The sequence below is a fragment of the Macrobrachium rosenbergii genome, chromosome 53 (assembly GCF_040412425.1).
Source record: "Macrobrachium rosenbergii isolate ZJJX-2024 chromosome 53, ASM4041242v1, whole genome shotgun sequence".
NCBI lineage: Eukaryota > Metazoa > Arthropoda > Malacostraca > Decapoda > Palaemonidae > Macrobrachium > Macrobrachium rosenbergii.
In genome coordinates, this window is record NC_089793.1 from 17,919,446 (window position 1) to 17,944,654 (window position 25,209).

The 25,209-nt window shown below is 35.6% G+C and overlaps 1 protein-coding gene across 2 annotated transcripts in view; it reads right to left on the reverse strand.

Annotated features, from left to right (window-relative positions):
• Positions 1-1,397: 1,397 nt before the first annotated feature.
• The window catches only part of LOC136834330 (homeobox protein aristaless-like), a 389,926-nt gene continuing 366,114 nt past the window's right edge, over positions 1,398-25,209 (reverse strand). The window contains exons 8-10 of one of the 2 annotated variants that reach the window (XM_067096828.1): positions 6,826-6,917; positions 5,377-5,659; positions 1,398-4,279 (exon numbers count right to left, since the gene is read on the reverse strand). In XM_067096828.1, coding sequence (XP_066952929.1) covers positions 3,598-4,279; positions 5,377-5,659; positions 6,826-6,917 — 1,057 coding nt within the window. In that variant the 3' untranslated portion in view covers positions 1,398-3,597. Of the gene's footprint in view, positions 4,280-5,358; positions 5,660-6,825; positions 6,918-25,209 lie in introns of both variants that reach the window. The other variant, XM_067096827.1, reaches the window with a different exon arrangement.

Genomic DNA, 25,209 nt, shown 5'->3' on the forward strand with positions numbered 1-25,209 from the left:
TCCCCACACTAACCGACTTCTGTTTCAGGCATGGAGGAAGCCAAAAGACTAAGATCCTTGGGTCTTTCGGGGGAGCCCAGTATTTCTGCGCTGCTTGGCCACCTCTTGTCTGGTAAGGTGGCACCTGCAACTGCTTCAACAGTTACAGTGACTACTTTGATGGTCACTATCTCTACTGGGCCTCAGACCGCCCCTGTGTGCACCGTATCCCTGCAGTGCCCTTCGTGATGTGCCCAGAGGAGCTGGGGTGGTATTCCCTTTGTTCACTGTCTTCTGCTGCGACCTCGGCTGTACTGAAGAAGTCGTCGTCTTCTTCATCTTCATTGGAGGCTTCCACCTCCTCCCCTTCAAGGAAGAAGCCTGATGTGTCTCCCTGTGGGAAGTCTCGGAAAGCTCCCAGAGATCGGTCCTTGTCTTTGGAGAGAACTGACAGGACACACACTAGTGGTACAGCGAGTACTACTGCATCTGTTGCCTTGACCAACGATGAAACCGCTAGTCCTGTATCCTCTGGGTCGTTAATTACAAGGACTGTGAATATATAGGCACTTCCTCTCATTGTGCCATTGAGATGGACATATCCGTCAATCAGTACATTCTTAATGCCAACATTGGAAAAATGGTCAGACTAGAATCTAGAGCCAACTGGGATTCATTACTGAAGTTTGTCAGGCACTTGATATTTCATACGGTAATCTGGTCCAAATCCCAAGGATGAAATACTGATGGCTATTTTATTAAGGTATATCCCTAGGAAGGTCATCAAGATCAGGACAAATGATCAGTGAAGGTTTGATGATACATGTAGACAAACTTACCAAGACACACACCAAAATCAACACATGGATACGAAATCGTTCACATGAAAGTTACACCATTTTTGTTGACTTATTAGAATTAAAATGGGACTAAACGAACCAAATATGCTTAAGAGGCATTCAGACCCCTCTTGGGATTTTCTGAAACTTTAAATGATTCATCTGTCAAGAGAAAGGCTTGGCATTGGTTCAAAACGTCATCTGTCTGGTAGAAGAGATATATGAGAGAAATATGTTACCAAGATCGGTTGCATGTACTCGAAAATTTTCGAAGGATGAGCAAAATGAAGGAAGATGATAATCAGTTGTTTTATGATGAAGCGAAAGAAGTCTCATGATATTTACATGACGACTCTTTCTTCCATTTCGTAAAACTACTAATAATGAAGTACACATCCTTCTTATTCACTTCAATTTCATGGTGCAGATATACAGAAAAAATAGCAAAATCATCTACCAGTAACAATACACTTTCAGTAATGATAATGGTAAGTTATTCTATATACTACAGGGAATAGCGAAGACTCGCCAGTGGGATGGACCTTTTTTGCTTAACTGTAAAATCAAACTCCGTTTATTGAAGATTCATGGTTTTATTGTATTCAATATCTTTTATGTCTACGTTTTCTAAGACACAACCCGAGTCTTCCTCCTTTATAGGGAAGTCTCAGACCCCTGATTTCTTTTCAGTTGTTCAGGAACTGGATTTGTGAACAAAAATTTACCTGAAATAAGAGACCTGAATGTTTTCGAGGAAATTGAATTTAAAATAATAAAATCTCAAATAACATACTGAGTGCTTTAAATGGAGATGCTTGAGTTAGATCTTTATGGCTGGAATTGTGAGCGAGTTAGAGAACAATGAGGAAAGAGTCTGGAGAGGAAAGCAAGAGAAATCTAGCAGCGTGACAACACAAAGAAATCAGGACAAAGTTCATTTGCTTTAAAAACTACCTCACTAATCACTATAATTGCACCTCTCCCAGCTAATATTTCCAGGCCTCTACTCACGTAGGCAATAATTTCTTTCAGAATTAATAATAATTTAGAAGGTTATTTACAGTATCACCCCTACGGCGTTAGGCATTTTCTGTGAAAAGACTTTAATCTAAACTCAATTAAAAACAATTCAACTGTAATAACTTAACTGCAAGTTGATAAGAATAGACATACCTGGTTACTTGCATCTCTCGGGCTGTCTTATACTACTCTACGCTACGTCTACAGAGCAACATATGTGCCTTATTGACTAAATTACAGTTTTGCCAAAAACGCGACATTGTAAAGGTGGTCAGAGTCCAGTTCAGAGTCCATTATTGAAACACTAATTTCATACTCAGGTCAACTAAAAGCCTAATCTGAAGGTTTCCAACATACACTTCTTGAACAGAAGCGATTACTTTTGTATTCTTCATATGGAAATGTCAAATGCATCAAGTCCATTCTGTTAATCCAGAGACATTACCTGAGTTAACATAACAACATATAAGCATAATACAACACTGGATACTTAATATCGTCCATCACTTTTTAACTTTGAAGTAATCCAAAGGAAGATTGGTCCATAACAACACTACAGCGTTGTTGGAAAATAAATCTTAATTAACCACACTAAGCAGTGTGAATAAATATAAACAAAATACTCTTGGATACAAAAAAACAAACAAACAGTTGGCAACATCAATCCATAAAAATGACTACTGGAAGCACACTTATGTAAAGGTTAATTAAATATATCAATCGATGCAACAATATCAACAAGAAACTTAAAGCATACATATTTGGTTAACAGATGCTAGAACTTCATCTTTGGAAAAGGAATAGTATCATCTTAACGTAGGGCATCCAAACAATAACATAGTTACACTCACACATACGATTAACAACAGAAGAATACTTTGGAGAGAGAATAAAAACTATTACATCAACAGAACAAGCACACTTTGCTACTAATTCCGAGTTGGTTCCCTTCTCACTGAAAAGTTCACCATGTAACAGAATAAAACGCCTTTTACGAATTCTTAAGTAAGTAGTTTATACCATCACTCTCAAATGGTTCTTTAAGCTCTAAAATTCACCTTAACCGCTAAAAATGTCTGCACTCTTCATTTTATATATATAACAAATGCTTACTGCTGATAAGATTTGCTTTTTATCTTAAGGCAGCTACACGTATTTTACAGCTCGTGCACTAATCCACGACTGAACTACAACTAATGAGGATTGGGAAATGCGTAGCCGAAACAAATGATTTCTACTTCAATTATCGCGAGTTACTTTACCTTCAAAGTCGAATCAACTTTTAAGGCTAGATTTCACAAGCAAGAAACCTCAGAATATTCCTACAAATAAGAAAAAACCCGAGGTACTTCAGGTAAAGAATGTGGATAGTGAGGTCATGAAAGTCTAAGTTTGATTTGTGGTAACAATTAAACAAAAAATATTTGTTCCTATTCCAAGGCAGAGCAAAATTTCTACTGACAAATTACAGCACAATCCCTTTGGTTAATAATTACAACAATAACAATACTGAGTATCGCCTCTAGCACTACCCTTAGCATAAAACACTACGTCTATACTTTCATATACTGTAGATATAAGAAATTTTTTCTGTAGCTTACGTATCTGCTGTGAATGCTTTCCCGTTTCCCTGCTTTAAAAGATCGGGGACAGTTTTTTTTTCTTAAATTTTATTTTAACGTATACCAGTGTTAAACCAAACATGTTCCTCGTTGCGAGGCATTGGAGGTAGCTTATGAAATCGGGAAGGAACGACATTTCATGCCTCTTTCTTAAGCAAGGCATCAATATTGTATTCTGGGCGCTTGTTACAAGCGCCTTCCTCGTTAAAGGCCGGAGATTCTGGCGGTGTGTTGGTGGAGGGCGTTGGACCTGGGGAGGGAGTGGACCTTCCAGACTGAGAAGCCTCAGCATGAGCCTGGGCTGAAAACTGGGCAGCGCGGACTTCGAGCGTTCGAATTTCAAGGGCTTTCCTGTAGTCTTCCAATGCCTGCAGATCTAGTGTCCGGCACTGCTCGAGAGCCCTGAGCGTCGCAATGGATTTGATATCCAGAGGGTGAGGTTGTTCGTCTTCCTTAGGACTTGCCATCTGGGGAGGTTTTGCAACTTGCTCTGGACTCCTACTACGAGAAACGTCACTGGCATTACTCCTCATATCCTGGACTTCTTCAACGTCATCACTTTCTCCTCTAGGACCTCCCTCGGGTGACTTCCTGTAGCTTGGTATGGGAATCCTGTGGAAGTCTGTTTCTTTAGTATCTGATTTAGGCATCCCGTTGGAATCACTGGGTTGGTGGGACCCATCACGAGGGGATTCAGGCGTTTGATGGAGTCCATCTGTGGATCCCTCTGGCTTATGGTGGGCAGAGAGTTGCGCAAGAAGGGCATGGAAAGATGGTGGGTACAAAAGTGGGCTGCTGAGAGGTCCAAATAGTGGATACCTGAGGGCGAGAAAAACTTGTATTATCAGTCTAAAAGGCACTGCAATGATTACATGAATATATCAGTAATGTAGCAATATTGTATTGTCACAGCTGACTGTCATCCAGTAGAAATCGGTAAGCAATCAACACGACATCTTTGTTGACACATGTCATGATACGCTCATTGGTTTGAAGTCATGTGGCCTAACGCATAACCTAAGAAACTTCCTTGTCATTTTCCCTCACCAAAGTGAATTTGTCAGTATTCAAAACACTCCCACAAGAACCTATCGAGTCTCATTCACTGGCATTCCACTTTTACTAACCACACCGTATCATAATCTATCAGTGACTTTTGTAACTAAACCACCAAGCATAACCTACTTCCTCGTTCTCCTCCAAATCAAGCTCCGTACAGAAGCAGAGCCAAATAGAAAATTCGTTTTTTTTCATGCCTGGCCCATATACACTCAACTAACCCACTGCTTTTTCTTCTCTTGGACTAAAACATTTGTACTTTTTATTAGCCAATACAGTCTGACACAACGGGAAATACCCTTCCATTGCATCTCTCAACAACCGCAAACGTAATTACTACTTTCCTTAACATGAGCACTGGTCATTTTTCGGCAGCCTGCACCATTCCGACATCTAACTGGTTTGAAAGAAGAAAGTGAATATTTCGAGCGCGCGCGCGAGAGCTCTCACATACACGCATATATACATATGTGTGCGTGCGCGTGCGTGTATGTAATACTTGTGCAAACGTAAATTAAGAGAGACTGCCTTCAGACTGACATTGATTAAATTAGTTATGTCAGTCGAATTTACATGGCATCATTGCCTACTCCGCATGAAAGCTAAACAGAAGACCAATTACTCTTTCCTCGCTGAATTTACAGAGTAGCGTCTTACTTAAACACTCCAGATGTTTACAATGTTAACTGTTAAAAGAGAGGAGCCAAAAAACTGCCTGACGTCACAGAGTTAAGGGAAAAACTTTCACGTCGAAAAATGTTAGTTTGATCAAATCTAGACTTTTAGGGAAATGAATATCCTATGTGAAGAGTCTGAATGTTCTCATGACAGCAACGGACCTGTAAGCGGCAGCTGACCTGGGATCTCGCACTAGGGGCAGGAGCGGCTGGAAAACGGACTGGGCAGCGGCAGCAGCTGCTGCAGACGAAGACGACGACGACGACGGTGACGGCGACGGAGAGGGGGTCGAGGACACGGAGGAGGAAGAGGCGGCGTGGGAGTACAGGAGGGAAGGATACCTCTGGTCCATCTGAGGCTTCGCATTTGGAGGGCGGCCGTATCCGGGGAAGGCAGCCAGTTTGCTAGCTAAGGACGAGTACTGGGAAGAGGCAGCCAGGCTGCCGCTGGAACTGTTCAGTCCTGAAACGGGCATCATTATCATCATCACCATCTGATAGTAATGTAGTAAAGATCGTTAGCCTTATCTCTCTTATCATGTTACGCAACCTCTAACAATGCAAGTGTGATAACTGTCCTAACAACAAGAAAGCTGGAAAGTATTGATTAAAATATCTGTAAAAACTACTTGGAAATAATAATAATAATAATAATAATAATAATAATAATAATAATAATAATAATAATAATAATAATAACTCTTTACGAAGTCCAGCATAGATATCTTAATAGTGTAAAGAGTTTAAATAAATGTCCAAACAACATCTGCACAACATCTGGACAACACCTGTTTGAGAGTGAATCAAAAGAATTTGTAACGTTACTAAAACAAAGACGCTGTTAATCCAAAGAAATTCAATACCACGTTAATAATAATAATAATAATAATAATAATAATAATAATAAAAGACTTCAGATTCCATAAACCGAGCATTTTGGATATTAACAGCTATTTTTATAGCCAGAACAAAACATAATAAACACACAAATAAAGTTTTAAAAACTGAAAATGAAAAACTCTACAACTTTGATAACGGTACCAGAGGTAAAATATTCAAAAGTTCTGGAAGCTGGCTTCCAGAAATTTTGTGGCAACGAAGGGGTCTACTGAGTGTGAGCAGCTTAGCGAATCATATACCTATACGTCGTGATTCAGTTCTTTTCATCTGTTATTTCAATCTTTTTTTCTTTCATCCATGATTTTCAATGCATTCAGCGTTGCATATATTTAGAAAAAACAATTCCGCTGAAAGATGTTACTTTTTCAAGACTGATTTTTAAAAGTGGTATTTTGGAAAGGTGTTTGCTAGTTCAGGACACATATTTTGAAGAAAATATGAAGAGAAAGGAGTGATATTAAATAATTTTTTTTTATTGAAGTTGCGGACCATATTTTTCTCAGGAAACGAAGTTGTTATCATTAAATAAAGTGAACCGAGCTACGTTCAACTACAGTTAAGCAAAATCTCCAAACTAAAGAAAGTATCAGCACGGAAAAAATTTTATAAATATTGAAGACAACTATAGAAAAAATATCTTGATCAGCTTTCATCACGACACATAATTTCAATTCATTATTTGCTAAATATAAAAGGAAGTAAACAAAAAGGTGATATCTCACATCTTACCTTTTTCTTGTTTTCTCCATTTTGCCCTTCGGTTTTGGAACCACACTTGAATTCTAGCTTCTGTGAGACCAATCTTCATTGCCAGTTCCTCCCTGTAAATGACATTAGCATAAGTAAAGCTTGTTCCGCTTTCGGAGATCAGACATCTAAAGTGCCCTTTGGCTTCATTAGTGCCATGAAATAAATAAATATTAATAAATAAACATTTCTTCTTGCTTTTATTCAGCGTCGTTTACACAGAAAAACTCAAACCTAAAAACCTGCAAATAAAAAATGTTTTCTCGTAATTTAACAATATCGTGGTGCGCATATGTAGTTGTCGCCTTTCAAAAAAATCAATAAAAAAATAAAATGAAAAAATAGTGGATTATTATTTTTCGTAGCAAATGAGTTTTATTTCCAGTTTTCTGAAATTGTGGATTCTCTTCAGAGTCACAACGTAATTATAACAATTGTTCTAACTAGTGAATGCTATATAGACACCAAAGATCAACTTGACATATTTTGCAACATTATATAAAGGGGTTTAAGTTTTTATTCATGAAGTGTTACAACGTCAAGTACTGTACATTTGCATTTTCTTTATTATCTCAGTTTTCACATTAATATGAATTAAAAAAATTCATAAAATACATATATAAGTTTTCGTACGTACTATAATGTATTCATGTAAGCATATATGAGAAAAAAATTATTTTTGAGGTTGCTCGTTCATATGGAGAGAATGGAGATGGTGAGTTTCGAGAAGATTACGTTATAATCCAGGAAGCACACAAAATACGTGCAAAGACTGGAGTGGGATAGTGTGCAAAAACTGCAATGTCCACTTGGGACACTCTCCTATTCATGTGCGTGAGACGGTCTTCGTCAAAAACGTTGCATCCATCATTCAGTAGCTGAAGGAGGAATGTCTCTTTGTTGAACCACCTAATTACAGAAAATACTTAGTTATGATCTCATTATATTTATATATATATATATATATATATATATATATATATATATATATATATATATATATATATATATATATATATATAAATATGCAGTATATATATATGTATATAATATATATATATATATATATATATATATATATATATATATATATATAGAAAAGCTATTATATATAGTTCATTAATAAACTTATGAATGAAGAAAAGCTATTAGCGAGTTCATTAATAAACTTATGAATGAACTCCCACAGAAATCTTCCACACTGTAAGATGATTCTCTCTCTCTCTCTCTCTCTCTCTCTCTCTCTCTCTCTCTATATATCTATATATATATATATATATATATATATATATATATATGCACATTAACATCTTAGGTAATTCTATATTTGCAACCGACGAATCAGAGGGTGACAGGCGTTCGTCCAGCCGTGATTTCCTCTCCATAAAGCCCCGTGACTCTTGATACGCAACACCGTAACGTGATAAACACCCGATATCCTGTGTTTAGTGTAGAAAAAAAAAGAAAAAAAAAAAGACATTCATTGTCTGTAAATCTTTTCGAGTTTCCAAATGCGCATCAGAAGCTGTACGCAAGCCATTGAAAACAAGGAATCACAGCGGTAATTTCCTTTTATGTTTAGCGCCTGCGCGTTGTTGTGTATCACAGGATTTTTCTTTCTTTCTTTTTACCCCCTTTTTTTAAGAAGGCGGTTACATGCAATTCATTCGTTCAAGGATGTCGTTCGAATTACGCTAGATATGGATTCGTGCCAACACATGAATATGGAATTTTATGTTTAAGATTTAGGTAGTGTATAATTTTGTCATGTGACTGTCTGTACATTTGTCCTATAATATCATTTTTTCTGCTTCCAAGGAGATACAGAAAGAAACGTATCATATTTTCCCATTTTCTGTTTACAAGCAAGAGCCTCACCTGTTTTATAGAGTTGCCCTCAAACACTGACAAAACCGTTTTCTTTGGTTGTGGAGCCGAGGGGCGTAAGATCGCAATATGGGAGGAGCTCTGAGAGGCGGGTTCCTCCCAGCGGAAAGTGAATATCAAGCCCAGCTACTCTAAAGGAGTTCGTTCCGAATAGCCATAGCCATACGGCTTACGGCTCCTCCCCTCGTCGTGGCTCTAAAAATATATCCTACTTGCGACTTTGTAAAAGGAAAGTGAGGATCTTTAGGACGCTACAATTTCCTTAGCCAAATCTAACCACTTCCAGGAGACGCGAGAGGACGAAAGAGGTTCATGCAAGCTGCACCTGCCAATTACAGATTTAACAATTTTTCTTAATGGGAGGTGCTTTCCACAGACAGTCGATACAGATTCCTTTACCTCTTACATCTAACTCGTTATTTATATTTATAGTAGCTCACAACACAAGTGAGGTTTGGCAGAACACGCCCCAAACTTGTTAATCTATTAACTTATTTGTTCATCATCGTTTAAATTTTTTTAACAAAAATATGACACCCTTGTGTTTTTGCTCTGATGAAAAAGCTTTCGCATGGGCTTCCAACGTTCGCCCTAAAATCAGTCATCATGGAGAGCTAAATCAATAACAACAACAACAACAACAAAATAATAATAATAATATAAATTAAAACTTTTGCAACGCATGACACAGCGAATAAGAAATGGGAACATACAAGGAATCAACTTATAACGTGAAAGTGAAACAAACGAGTTAAGAAAACAGTATTGCCACATATGCATGAGGCCCATAATTGCCCCCACAGATGATGCCTTTGTCATCCGTTTGATAAACATTTACGTTACGACAAATCGACCGCGTGGACATTACGTGACTTGCTTTCATAATGACATTCTGAGATCATACATATATATAAATATATGAGAGAGAGAGAGAGAGAGAGAGAGAGAGAGAGAGAGAGAGAGAGAGTTGAGAGGAGGGGGTGGAGTTGGAGAAGTTAACAGGACACCAATCAATCGCATCTGTTATTTTTTCCATATTCCAAATCCCGCCACACTAGCTGTGACGCACAATATCTGACAACAATCAGGTACAAAGTTAACACGAGGTTTGGTGAAACATCCCCTCACTGCTTTTTTAGCCCTGTTCAGGGATCGAACGCTGGTCTTCTCACCTATATGGATACGAGCAACTGAACTTAGAAGACAAAAGAGAGAGATTATAGGCCATTCATGTATACCTACACAAAACGCACACACGCGCATAATACTGTATGTATATATATACAGTATATATATATATATATATATATATATATATATATATATATATATTACCTGAAATCATATACTTCAACACCAACTCTCTAAGTTGTACTGAAAGTGGAACTGCACACCTGAACGTAGTTACGTAATTAGGTCTTACGTAACATGACCGATCTGTTACTTCCTCGTCACTGTTTTGGCTCCTAAGACTGCTGTTGCCTAGATTCGAATAGGTGAAACATTTTCCAGGAAGAATGAATTGGATATCTGGCTAGCGCAAACTAAGCTATACTTAACTTTTTTGGCTAGCGCACACGTGCATGCGAAATCATTTTAATTAAATATAGAGAACTCAGTTTTTTTTACACATAACATCGGCGCTAAATCCCTCCAATTTTTAAGAAGTCATCAAAGGCACTAAACACTTTTTATTACCATGGTTTCTAGATATATATATATATATATATATATACATATATATATATATATATACATATATATATATATACATACATACATACATACACATTATATATATATATATATTATATATATATATACATAAATTATATATATCTACATACATAACCCGAACAATGCACAGCGTTACTCAACTCTATTTTCAGTCTCCTTAGTCGAGCAGACCCTCTTTACCACATAACAATTCCTTCTTTCGAAAGAAACAGTCTTGGTTTGGAAGAACACGAAATAAGTAATTCGTAACATTTCACGAAGTTTTTTGGGGTGGCACCTTGACCTTCTAAGCTGTCATGAGCTGACCAAGGTTAAAACACTTATTCTTTTTGGATATCGTTTTGTAGTAGAGATTTCTATTTCTATTTCAGCTGACTAATAATGACCTGACAGTTCATTAACTTATTGTTTTATTTCTGTTCTCAAATGAAGCGGCAAGAAACAGTAAAAAAAAAAAAGCTGTTTTACAAATTATATTGCTTGAATTTGTCTTTTAGCAATTGACGCAATATATAAAACAAAGATAAGTACATAATTGTTTTCATTGTTAGACTTATTTTTTCGCAAACTGTAAGTATAATTCAAATACTGAACGAAGTGACGGCATTTTTCAAGAATTTCTTCCTTCTCGAAATTTGATATTTTTTGCGACATTCTCACAACACGCTTGGGTGGTTGACCGTCTAAAAATTGTTGATTTTGTTGATAAATAAAATACATTAAGTTTAATGACGAATTTCATGTTGCTCAAAATATGACACTTAGCAAACATTTCCAATATTGGATGTCCAGTGTACACAAAGTTTAATAAGAGGTATTAGTTTCCTAATATAGCGTCAAATACTACTATTTTCTACCTGTTACTGCATTACCCACTCACTAACATTGCAATCTCTAAAAAATCATGTATATCACCTTCTTTTAATATGCAATCATCAAATATGAACAGACAACTTAACTGTATTGATCTGCTTAAGGATTGTTTAATTTTTGAATCTCAAGAGATAAATTCAAGTTATTCTCTTCTATTTAGTGCAAATTTTATCATAATCCATCGTTTTGTGAACAGTATCATGAATCTTTGGATGGGTTAATTAATATTCTAAAGGCGAAAAAAATCAAGTCAAATTTGTATCTAAAAATTCTTAATTTTGTTCAGTTCCGAAATACTTAAAATCTTAAAACTGACTTTTTCATTTATAAACTTAAAGACTGATTTCCTCAACGAAATTCCCTTGAATGTTCATCTCCGAAAACATAGAAATAGTTAAGTATCTAACCTTTCATAAGTGTTGTATCGTTTAAAAAAAAAAATCTAGAGCATTTCCGTGCACCTGAAAATGGGACCTTGTACCAAATCGTCAAAACGATCATGTTTTTACAACGTTCATTGATTTATGCGTCCTTGTGAAGGTAACAAAGAGACGCAATAGCCAGCGAAGCCTATAATCCACTGATACTAATCGACGTATTTGAAGTTAAAGCGCCTTTGGGAATTCCTCGAGCAAGCGCGAGATGACTTCCTCTGCTTGTGTAATGGTGGGTGTCGCCCGAGAACTTAATGCTGCCCCAACAATCTTTACTTATCCCCACCAAGACTTGGAAGAAGAGATTCGAGTTCTAAAGTTCTTCTGATCTACTTATAGTTTTTGCTAATTTTTCATCTAACATGTGGTTATGATTTTGGTCCTTTTTTTATTTTTTATATGACCGGTGTTCTGTAGGATTATGTAAAAAGCTAACGAGGAATTTTATGCAAATTTTACTGAAGGTGGGTCTCGTGGCTGGCAACTAATGATCAAATTTCGGTATAGACATCCGGATCTGTATAAAGGATTTTTTGAGGAGAAGAAGGAATTTTACAGCTTGGGTGGAGTTGAGGTGTTCAGAAGATTTTATTTCGAGAAGCCAGAGCGCCCTGCAGTCCACGAAGAAAAAAAGAAAAAAGTTAAAGGGAAACGAGTGGGTTGACGTCCCTCCGTTCTTAGTTAGGCCCTATTTCTTTTCCCATCCTATTTCCTTAAACTATTTTCATCCTATTTCCTTGTACTCTTTTCTTACAGATACCAATTCGGTGGCCCTCGCATAAAAAAGAGAAAAAAAAAAGTGGAGGCCTAGACAAACTTTTAAGAAGTAGAAGAAATCAAAATCACTTCATCGTTTTTATTTTTCATATATCAAATTACCTAAGAGACAATCTTCTATTAAGTTTGCTTATGTCATTATTAAATGCTTAACAAGTCATCAAATGGATGTTACAGTGGCCAATCGGTTGCCAACCTTATGCTAAAACAGGCTCTTGCCCAAAGACGCTAAGGCATTTCAGGTGAATAAGAGGCCTGTGTAGACCTCTGGACTCAGACCTTCCAACCGAGACGCAGAATGGATGTTACGCCTCACTGTTCATAATATCTTTCTTTCTGCTGTCTTTGAGTTTATCATTGTTTTTCTTATTTATGCTTCCATTTCCTCATCGGCTCGTTAAACTAGTGAGACAAATATGGTCATAAATAACCCAAATGGCTTTGGCTTCAACAATCATTAACGTCATCGTTATTACTGATGCTGCTATCGTAATTGTAAATATCACTGCTCGTATTATCATTACAAATGACTTTACAATGATGATGGTCATCATCATCACTGATAACCAGCATATTTCTTCGTCAACACAGCCAGTATTGTTACATTTTTTTATAATGAGTGCTATCTCTTTTTCATTAATGTCGTCTTATTAAGTCATCAGTTTTATAACTATTACCATTGTTCTTTCTTCACATCACTATTATATATTTTTCACTGTTCTTATTACAAATTTTATTTAATATGCATGCTTCTATTACCATTTCCGTTGTTCTTTCCAAATTGATTAATATGATATTGAACTTTTCATTAGTTCTTATGAAAGCACGTATCTTGGGAATATGTTCAGATCTGAAAAAGAAATTTCTATCCTGGCTAAACCAGTAAGACAACGGCAAAAATATCCTGACTTATACTACAGGGGTCCAGCCAGTGGAGTTTACATTGGATGTGATCAGCACGTAGACGGGTGACCGCGTTGGGACGCCAAACGTCATAGGAAATTACATCACGTGGCCAACACACCAGTAATGCTGAAATTAAGCCTCTAAGAAATATGAATATCTTTAGTCTTTTCTTCTTTGATGGAGAGGCCAGTAAAGATGTCAGCTTTCCGGTTTTCGGCAAGTTTTTTTGGGAACTAGCCCCCTCTTCTGACACACACACACATAAACGCACACATACACACGTACACACACACATATATATATATATATGTAAATATATATGTGAAATATATATATATATATATATATATATATATTATATATATATATATATATATATATATATATATATATATATATATATATATATATATATATATATATATATATATATATATATATATATATATACTAGCTGTCTGTGGACTGCTCCCTGCCTACTGCTAACCACTGCAACCCCCTGTAAATGAGTATTAGCGCTTGCTGGGGTCAAGAAAACGGACGTGAGGCCAGCAACCAAATCCCTAAAGACTTTCTGGTGTCATTCCCTGCAAAGAGGAAATGCGTCTACTGAATATTAAGCTTTGAATACAAATCAGTAAAATGGTATTATTATCCGATGCTAGTAAAATTAAATTGTATAACATTCTTCGAATGAAGTGTTATAAAAAAAAACCCCACTACCCGTCTTGAATTTGACACTAACCATGACATGTAAAATACTGTGTTATATCCAAAGCAAGGGAAAGCTAACAAGCATCCTGTAAGCATAATGCTCGGTTTAAAGATCTTTGCAAGATGGACAGTATTAAGCTCTATTTTTTTTCGGTTACTTTCAGAAATGACCCACTGCTGAAAAATGCTAATCGCCTATCGACGGTAGCAACCGATTCGCACCTGTGTGACAGACCACTCGCACACACATACACAAACACACTCACACACACACGCACACAAGCTGCCTTTATTGGTATCAGTGTATCGCAAAACACCGCAGAATCGTTCATGGGACACTGATATTTCTTTTCTCCAATATAAAAAAAAGCCATTGGCTTTTTGTTTCGGATTATTTGAAAGCATGACGATAAAATGGGCCAGGCAGTCTTAACCTGTAAATCGCCTTCCAAGACTACAAATGCAGAGGTCTGAAATACGAACCAAATCGCCGAGAAGAATGAAGATCGAAAGAACACGGAAAACAGAAGTAAAACAATGGGTTATCGTGAACATTAAAAAAAAAAATCTTTATTATAGGCAAACAGAAACACTCGCCAGAGTGAGAAATCACTTATCAAAATTAATGAACAGAACTTCGTTATCACCGCCAGCTCCTTTGATCTGATCGCTGTGTATCTCACAAGTGTATAACAAGATTCTTGTTACGAAAGTCATTGTCTCAAAGACGTGACTTGATTCAAAGAGCATCGTGATAAAGATACGTGCACGTATATTATATACACGTGGGAATATACATTCATACTCGCACACACACACACATATATATATATATATATATATATATATATATATATATATATATATATATATATATATATATATATATATATATATATATATATATATATATATATATATATATATATATATATACATATATACATATACATATACACACACCCACATATATAATGTGTGTGTGTGTTGAAAAGGGGAGTTTCCTGATTCTACTCTTCAACTCATTAAGCTTTGTCCACTAATTTTCCGCCTACCCTTGTTTAATTGATTCTTATTACTGTTCAAAGCATTAACTAACATTTAATATGAAAATCCACTTGTAAATACGCCAGTGTCCAGAGATATTTTTGTGGCCCTGATCAAACCCTTCTAATTCTTCTGAGAACCAAATGTAATTTTCTTGGTTGCTTTCGATTAAGTCGGCGTTATGCATGAGCCCTTGACCTAAGTAAGTGTCGTAAGCTGTGAAAGGAAGCGTAAGGACTGGTGTGGACTCCGCACTATAACCAACCAACCACTAGGAAATCTAGCTGAAAAAGGCGTCAGAATGCTTTGCGTGAAGAGGAATAACGTGGACATCGTGAAACATATGTGGTAGAGATTACCCAACAATATATAAGAGTACTTGCTGTATACATATTCTATTGACCACTGCCACAAGACTCTTCTCTAATAAATTATTTCATGTCAGACATCAATATCGAGAATCTTGTCAGCTAAGAACATCTCACTTTCATCCAACTAAGTGGAGGAAGGGTAATGACTTTGCGTATCAAACCCCTCCACTCCCAACATTATCAGGAAACAGTATAGCTACATATCTTCCGTAAAATTCCTCTAGCTCTAACTGTCCCACAAACAAACAAATCTCTCTAATCTAATAATGTCTCGCCGACCCCACAGTTTTCCCAATGCTTACGTCTCTATTTTTATTTGATATCTGGCCATTTGTTTTATTTTTTCAAACACACACATTCATGGATATAAAAACATATGCTGCTACGCATATGCATGTACACAGATACACATATAAAAAAATTACGTTATGTTCTCTTGCAAAATCGATGGAATAACACTCGATTAGTTAATTTTGAAGAGTACCGACGAAAATTCCAGCGTTTAAAAAAATTCTTGGCAATAAAAACTGAAATAATTCTTTTTTCTATTTTTATTTTTGTAGCATTCAAAACTGTATTCACCGACGACACCAATTGGGTAGACTTGATGGCCGTGTCGTTTAATGCGCGTCATTGTAGTCCTGAGTTCTTGTCTTCCGTGGTTCGAGCCCACGAGACGACGAACTTATTACCAAATAAAAAAATTCCCCGTCGGATAACATACATGAAAAAATATTTCCGAGGTAGAGCGAATTGGATATTAAAGGACGTTTGTAGCTTAATGCCTGTGATGTGATAAAATTCATACAGAGGCACATACTCGTATAGATAAAAACTGTTGTCAGGACAAAGGAATTCTATAACAACATTTCAGGCAGGGGTTTAAGGACGACAAGAAGCAAATCAATGTGAAATTCTCTGTCTTGGAGAGACTTTCATGGTAAAGGATTTTACATTTGATATATAAAATTTTAAATTTAATCGAAGCGTGTAAGCGAGAATGACTAAGACGAGAAAGAAGAATGGTATATAATGATGAGAGCTGGTAAAGATAAAGACTGACGGTAGACTGAAGGTTGGGATATGAGGCCAATGAACGGACCGTAATGCTTGACGGATTAAGGCAGCGAAGGGTTGCGTAACAAGGGTCAGGCAGATTAAAAGACGGGACACCAATAATAACTGGTTAAGTAAACAACATTACGTATGTAAGTGCACATAAACACATGCATACTTACTGTAACTGAATATTACGTATAAAGTGAACTAGTGAGGAGGTACATACATACATACATAACATGCAGAATGGTATTTAAATCAAACATCTGTGTGATTATATATACATATAATATATATATATATATATATATATATATATATATATATATATATATATATAATATAAATGTAATATATAATATATAAATATATAAATATGTAAAGTATGAACTAGTGAGGAGGTACATACATACATAACATGGCAGAATGGAATTTAAATCAACATATATATATATATATATATATATATATATATATATATAATATTAATATATATATATATATATATATATATATATATATATATATATATATATATATATATATATATTACTGTGCACTGTAATTTGGTGCTGAGTGACAGTAGGAAACCAAGGTCAATTTCTTCACTTTCATTTTTGGGGTCTGTTTCTCTCCTCAAAAAACATCTACAGTTCAATCAACAGTCAGATTACTAATCCTTGGAATTCATTCGGTATAGGAAGAACTGTTCACCCTGACAGAGCTGGTTCATGATAGCCTGACGTTACAATCTTCAACATATTTTTGAAACCGTCTAAGTTTCGATGGATCACGAACTTTTTCCGCCTTAATGAAATCTACCAATCACCTTCCGCTAAGCGTGTAGTTCCCCTTCCCGCGGAATCAGCCACCATAAGTTGACGTGACTATCCCTTCCACCAATCACAGCTCACTATGAAGTCTCAATTACGCATGATTGGATGGATAACTTCCGATGACGTCACAGACTTTCTAAATCAGGGAGGCCAACTTTTCACAGCACAGTCAAGAAAAATTGAGATAAAAAACATTCGTGCTATTTCCATTTTTTAAAAAAATTTCCTGCATTCCCAATTCAGAGACGGGAGACAGAAGAAGCGATAGAAACGGGAAGATCAAATTATTCCCAGAAATAACTCGAAGCGAATTTTTGCCAGCTCATTCTGTGGCGCAAATAATGGAGGCGTTTGCCGGCCGCACGGAGAGGTAAGTCACGTCGAGCTTCTCATAGGGCTAAAGTTAAAAGCTCTGGTCCGAAACGCCATTTTGAGGGTGTAATCAATGTTCGTTTTAACTCAGACGTCCAATATGGCTCCTGAATGCTGTTATCAGAGAGAGAGAGAGAGAGAGAGAGAGAGAGAGCAAAATACTTCTGAATGAGCCTGTCAAGAAAATGTCTCTATTTTCTCACGCTGCTTGATTCTGCACGTAGACGATTACCATAAGGCGATCTTGATTAAGTTCACACTGCAAAGATTTCGTGTTCTGCCGTCACAGTGGTGTTGCCATTTGGCTCAGAGTAAAGGAAAAGTTTTAATACTCGTTAGCTCGACGGAAAACGGACTCATAAATTGCTTCCAGTAAAACAGAAATTCTTCCATCTCGATGAAGTAAAAGGTAGGTAGAGTGCTCTTTCATCTTGTGTTAGTGTGCCTTCATCCGGTACAGATTTATCACTAAAATTAATTCAAACAGGTTCGTATTAAAGTTTCTGATACTAGCCTCTAATCACCGTGTTCACAACTCTGTAACATTATTGTCTTTTATATATATATATATATATATATATATATATATATATAATATATATATATATATATATATATATATATATATATATATATATATATATATATACATATACATGTTATACATACATACATACACATATATATATATATATATATATATATATATATATATATATATAATATATATATATATATATATATATATATATATATATATATATATATATATATATATATATATATATATATATATATAATATATTACTCTGCCGTTGGCGCATTGGTGCCCATTTCATTTAATTGAGCAAAAAATATAAAAAAGAATTCTGTTTCCTTCCGAGCTTTTAATCTTCACTTTCCAAGCGTTACGAGAGAGAAGGAGAGAGAGAGAGAGAGCAACGTAAATTACAGAGGGAAAGAGGAATGTGATTTACAAAACAAGCAAAGTGAGAGGGGCAGACCGATTCAGTCTTTCCTTCTACCATACCAAGCAATCCTTCCTTCTCGCATCTCAAAGTCATCCTAGATAATAAGGACCCTAGAAAAACAGGAGCTAAATTTATTGCTGATCTCTGGCCATGTTAGAAAAACTATTAAGAATGGATCATCAAATTTTTATGAAATCTCTGCAAGTGAACACGTAAGAATTATTATTCAGGAAAATTTTCATAAGTGCTTTTTCCTCGATGAATGGTCGTTTTTTTTTTTTTGATAGGGACTACTGGAAACCTATTTCAGGACAGCAAATTATTCATCCTTGTTAGACTGAATTCTCTGTACCTAGCTATCATTTATATCTAATCATCTTGTCTTTCCATTTCTCTGCTCGTGGCTAAATGCTGCAGGTCTTACCTCCTTAGCAAGCCATGAGTTTATTATTCCCAGGCGCTGATGAATGTAATAGAGGTTAATTATCCAAATACCTATTGTGCCTCTGTTGAGCAAAGCAGTGAATTTGGAACCTCCCTGTTGGTCGATTGTCATGAGTCGTAGCCGAGGAAGAAGAGAGAAAAGAGGAAATGGAATAATAATAGGCGTGGTGATCATCCCTCCTTCAAAGTGACATCTTATCATGATTGGAAATGGGAGAGCCTCCACTAGGTAATTTACACCACACGGGAGTGAAACAATTCATCATATATGCATCAGATATTCTCTCTCTCTCTCTCAAAATAATATATACACTAACTACTCCCCCTGCGGTAAATTAGTACTTACAAACATGAGCAGATGAGACGAAGCTGACATGGAACTGATTAAGCGTAGATCAAGAATCAATTAGCTCCAATGTTTCTCTCATCGCAAACATAACAGACGCACCTCCGTGACAGACAAATTACCACCAGCCTTCCGTTCAAAGGAAATATGAAGATGAAAATTTTGTTTCCGAGCTTCTAATGCTGATCGTTCGTGCCAGAAGTAATGATCTGGTTTCCTAATTGGAGTCTGACGAAACTCCTGACGTAGGAGTCCCTGGCTGATGATAACAGTCTCCGTTGCCTTCGCGTCTGTGGTTTCAGGTTTGTTACCGGTAATAACATATAAGAAAAAGATTAATCGATACTCTTAACTGCACTACCATTGCAATTAATACAGCTGAGGTAGAGACACCTGCATTTTCCATGGCAGTGATGGATTCAGCCGCAGCTCTACGAATAAGAATCGCGTTTATAAAAGACAACAGACTGTCCCACTAATAATGGCAGGCATTGGAAGAGAAGCAATAATTTAGGTATGCAAAAGCCTTTCATACAACGTGATCCTATCAATACACTCCCATGCTGAATATTAAAAGCCATTTCCATTAGCCAACTTCCATTACCCATTTTGTGTAAGCATCGGGACTGACCTACATGGGTTGAATAGAAGACGGACGTGTGCAGGTACTATGCTAATGGTGAAAATGGGCCTCTCTGAGTGAGAGTTAATGATGACTGGTCTAGGCAGCTCATTATATAACGAGGAACATGTGAAAGACAGGATACATAAGCATGCACGTGTGAATGTTGAGGATAATGTGCATGTGTTTGCATGGGTAAGTGTCCAGGATGTGTATATAATAATTAAACACAAAGTCACACATTGTATATTATATGTATTTGTATGTGTATGTATGTATGTAAGTATTGCAAAGAGGATAATATGGACGTCTGCATGTATTGATTTCCTGGATAACGCGTATGAGTAAGCGTATGTAGAACCGAAGTGACGAGGAGTTGTATTGTGTGCCAAGGAAATTGTATGGGTCTAGTATCTAAACAATATTAAGCCAAATTTGTTTCGATAGATCTTCACTAATGCGATAAATTTCTATTGAATTAGGTTAACAAAATAACTTCCTTCTCAGTATCTTAACAGAAGCAAAAACGCAAAATAAAGGCACTGCTACCACCAAAGGTAACACGGCCATTCTTTACCAGCATTCTTAAATCAGTTCAAAATACTGGATCTGTCGTTGTCCCGTCTATGAAACAGAGGTTATAAGAACGCAGACAATTAACCGAAGCCAAAATACAATAAACAGGATCGCAACAACAAGACAGATGCCGAAAAGGGCCAAGCGAGAGAAAACATTACGTCCCAGTAACACCTGCGCAGGTAATTCAATCAGAAAGACAGGTGTTTGGCACAATTACCTAGCGCGTGGAGGACATGGTAACACAAAACGTACTCTTTTTAGCTGGCCACGTCATAACGTGAGTTTTTGATATCGGTTGGGTAATTTCATAGCACTAACGATCTACGGTGCGATGTCCTAATTCTTCTTTTTCATTCATTTATGTAAAAACTTTATATATACACATGTTATATATATATATATATATATATATATATATATATATTTATATATATACACACATATATTATATAATATACACACATATACATGTATATATATAATGTATACACACATACACATAATAATATATACACACATATATATATATATATATATATATATATATATATATATATATATATATATATATATATATATATATATATATATATATATATATAACTCTATGTCCCAGGGACGCATGACATTTACATTTACAGATATTAGGCCACAAATATCGTTTACTAACAATTCACTACACCTATGGAATTACCACCTTACAAAGGAAATTTATAACCGATAAGTGCTTCTGCGCAGGCCAGGACTGGAGCCATGGCCTGGTTTAGAGGAACGAAAGAACATAAATTTTATCATCCGGCTGTCAAGAGAGATGTTACCTGATATCGACTCTGCCGTCGAATTCAGGTTCTGTACTTAGAATCGACAACAAACCATCTCCACCATGACAGTTGACTGGCACATTTTATGCTGCTGTCTAATAAACTATACATACCTGTCATATATCTTATATGCCTGTATATATATATATATATATATATATACTGTTATATATATATAAATATATAAATATATATATATATATATATATATATATATATATATTATATATATATTTTTTTACTAAATCGTCTTCAGAGTCTTCGTGTGTGTGTTGTTCATATAACAGTCGTTCGGTCAGGAAGACAAAACATCACCGTAAAAGCTAACACCCCACTAGGCAACACAATAAGAAGATGCAATTCATATATATATATATATATATATATATATATATATATATATATCTCTATATAATATAATATATATATAAAATTTTTTATAAATCGTCTTTAGGCTTATTCACATAACAGTGACATAAAACATAAACGGCCACACTAGGCAACCGATGTATATGGTGAACAAACTTATAAAAGAATGAAAAAAGCTAGTATCGTTATGTCGTCCAATCGCTGATCCAAATCCGTAACATTGATGAACCGTAACCGCGATACCTTTCAATCTCGGATTTTCAAAATGTGATGGATGTGTTTCCTCTGAGCTATAATGAAATAGGTAATAGGGCTTCGGTTACAATGATCGCAATGATTACAATACTTTTTATTATTACTGTTATATATAGTGGGAATCTGCTAAAGCGTAACACAATAAGGTCTAGCATACTTGCTGTTTTTATACTGTAAATAATAATTATAAAATGGGGATTTCATAGTTTGGTATGCCATGAGATGAAGAAAGCTTAATTCTCCAGTTATTTGGATAATAATAATAATAATAATAATAATAATAATAATAATAATAATAATAATAATAATAATAATAATAGGTCTTGTTGAAAAGGATGGCTGTATTATGCGAATTTATCTTATACAGGATCTTGTCTATTTTCCTTATAATCGCTTATAGGGAAAATAGAAAAGATCCTGTATAAATATCACCTAATAAGTTTTTACCTGTTTAAAGGTCTATTTCCTTCAAATAATAATAATGATACTAATATTTATTCCTATTAATAAAATTTCAAGAGACAATGTTAACTCTGAGGTTGGAATTGTTAATGACACATAAATGAATTTTATGACGAATTGAGGCTATCAGTCGAGAAACATGCCAAGCGCCATCCTAGGTCAAAGTATATTTTAATTCAATTTATTATATTTTGAAAATGGCACTTGGCATGTTTCTCGACTGAAAAGCTCAATTAATGATAAAAAAAACAATAAAAACAACATATGGAAATAAGAACGCTCTGATGCGTGATTTCCCATCGTCATCCTCATTCGAATGCATCCAGCTTAAAATCGCCGTTTTGTTCAAATGGAATATATATATGTAAATTCAAAATCGTTTCCATTTTCTTTTTCGAGTCCGCTGAAGCACAGACTCGGAAGATCTGAGTCACTGACTACAAAAGAACGTCACGTTCACCGAATTAATCCCTGTCGCGCGAAAAGAATCGCATAAAGGGACGATTTTTCACTCGGGCAAATAAACACCGATGGGTTTGTTTCCGCGGGTTTCGTCGTTCAAGCGCGAATGGCAGACACTGCGAAGAAAGGGACTTACTTACTGGAGCGTTTACGGAACGACTCGATCGACATTTACAACGCAATGATAAATTTCGGTTCTCCATGATAGGTTGCTCGCTGTAGGTAAATCTTGGTTTACCCATTCACAAAGGGTGTCAGATTTCGCAGCCGCAAACAATGGAATTGATTTACTGCGCCTGACACGTTTGTTTAAGAGACTGCAAAGTTATCGATGCGGTTTCGGTACACAATGTTGACAATAATCAAGGTCTACGACACGACACATTCTCGATTGCTAGTGAGGTTTTACACTTGCTTTTGCATTAGATGATTGCTCTGGGCTTTTAACAAATTCTTAAGGGTTACGCAAGGCAACTAAACCCCAAGACGTCTGATGAGTTAACTAATACTGATTTTCTTTCCCTCAATGAAACAAGTCCCTCGGAATGTTTGGATCCAGTCTTCTTTCCGTCAGAATCTTGAATTTAAGAAGTAAGCAAATGCAGGTCTGGTATAAGGTTTCTCTTCACAGAAATGCATACCTATATATGTATGTATGTTTATCTTGTATGTATGAAATGTATGTATGTATATATATATATATATATATATATATATATATATATATATATATATATATATATATATATATATATATATATATATATATATTTGTGTGTGTGTTTTTGTGTGTATGTACGTATATATATCTCCTAAAACTCATTTATGGTAAGGCTTCGTCGACAGTGATAAAATATGACATATGTCGGAATCTTACTTAAGAATGACAGGGTGTTATATTGAAGGACACCAGTAAAAAAAAAAGGGACGCAGAAAATTTGTTATTTTTTTGCTCTCTTTCTCTCTCTGAAAATCAAAGCAAATAACATTTCGATAACAAGTGGGTCCTTGTAACTAGAAGGACGTTCATAAAAATCGGGTCAATATTGCCTAATACAGGATTACCAGATTACTCACACAAAGAAAATACACAAGGACACTCAAACGCGCACGGGCTTACATAGAAACAGAGCTCCAGATCATACTTCCATACATTAAATACATGTATGTACGTATGCTTATGCATACATACACAGGTTACACACATATACAGTATGTATATATATGTACATATATATATATATATATAATATAATATATATATATATATATATATATATATATATATATATATATATATAATATATATATATATATATATATATGTATATATATATATATGTGTGTGTGTGTATGCATATGTGTGTAACGTGTGTGCAGTGTCTGTGTGTGCAGTATGTAAGTTGTCTGTAAGTGCACTGACGAAGAAACTAATTTCATCAAGCACCGTTCCAGAAACGACACTTGAAAGTTTTGCATATTACTGACTAGCTACACAATGGTTACCTTCAGCCAAGAGTATTTTTTTCCATACTGAATTCCTGCCGTCTTTAAATATAAGCACATAATAAACAAAATGAAGATCCTAACAAGGCTAATTCCACCGTTTGTAAGAAGGTACTAGATACCCAATCCTCGTTTCCTGAGAGTCCTGGTTTCGGAATGTACCCTTCTGATAATACCTATGACATCTTTATTATCATTAAATTTCTGTATTCGATCCCTGCCTTTCTGCACTTAATGGCTCTTTCTCTCAAACGATGCTCTGTGGGTGGGCGGTTGTATAGCCTACCGTGTGCATTGAATGGCCAGCTCTAGATAATACAACACTATTTCCTCCCGGGGTTCGCCATAATTTAAGCACATATCTTTCTCGTCAATCCTATAAAGTCCCCGAAAGTGACTGAGCGGTCTGGTTTAACTACGTTATATTAATATAGTAATAATAATACTGGCTACTATATCGCCAAATCACTGTTGTCTGATTTAGATATTTTAAAACATCAGGAATGGTCGCCAATC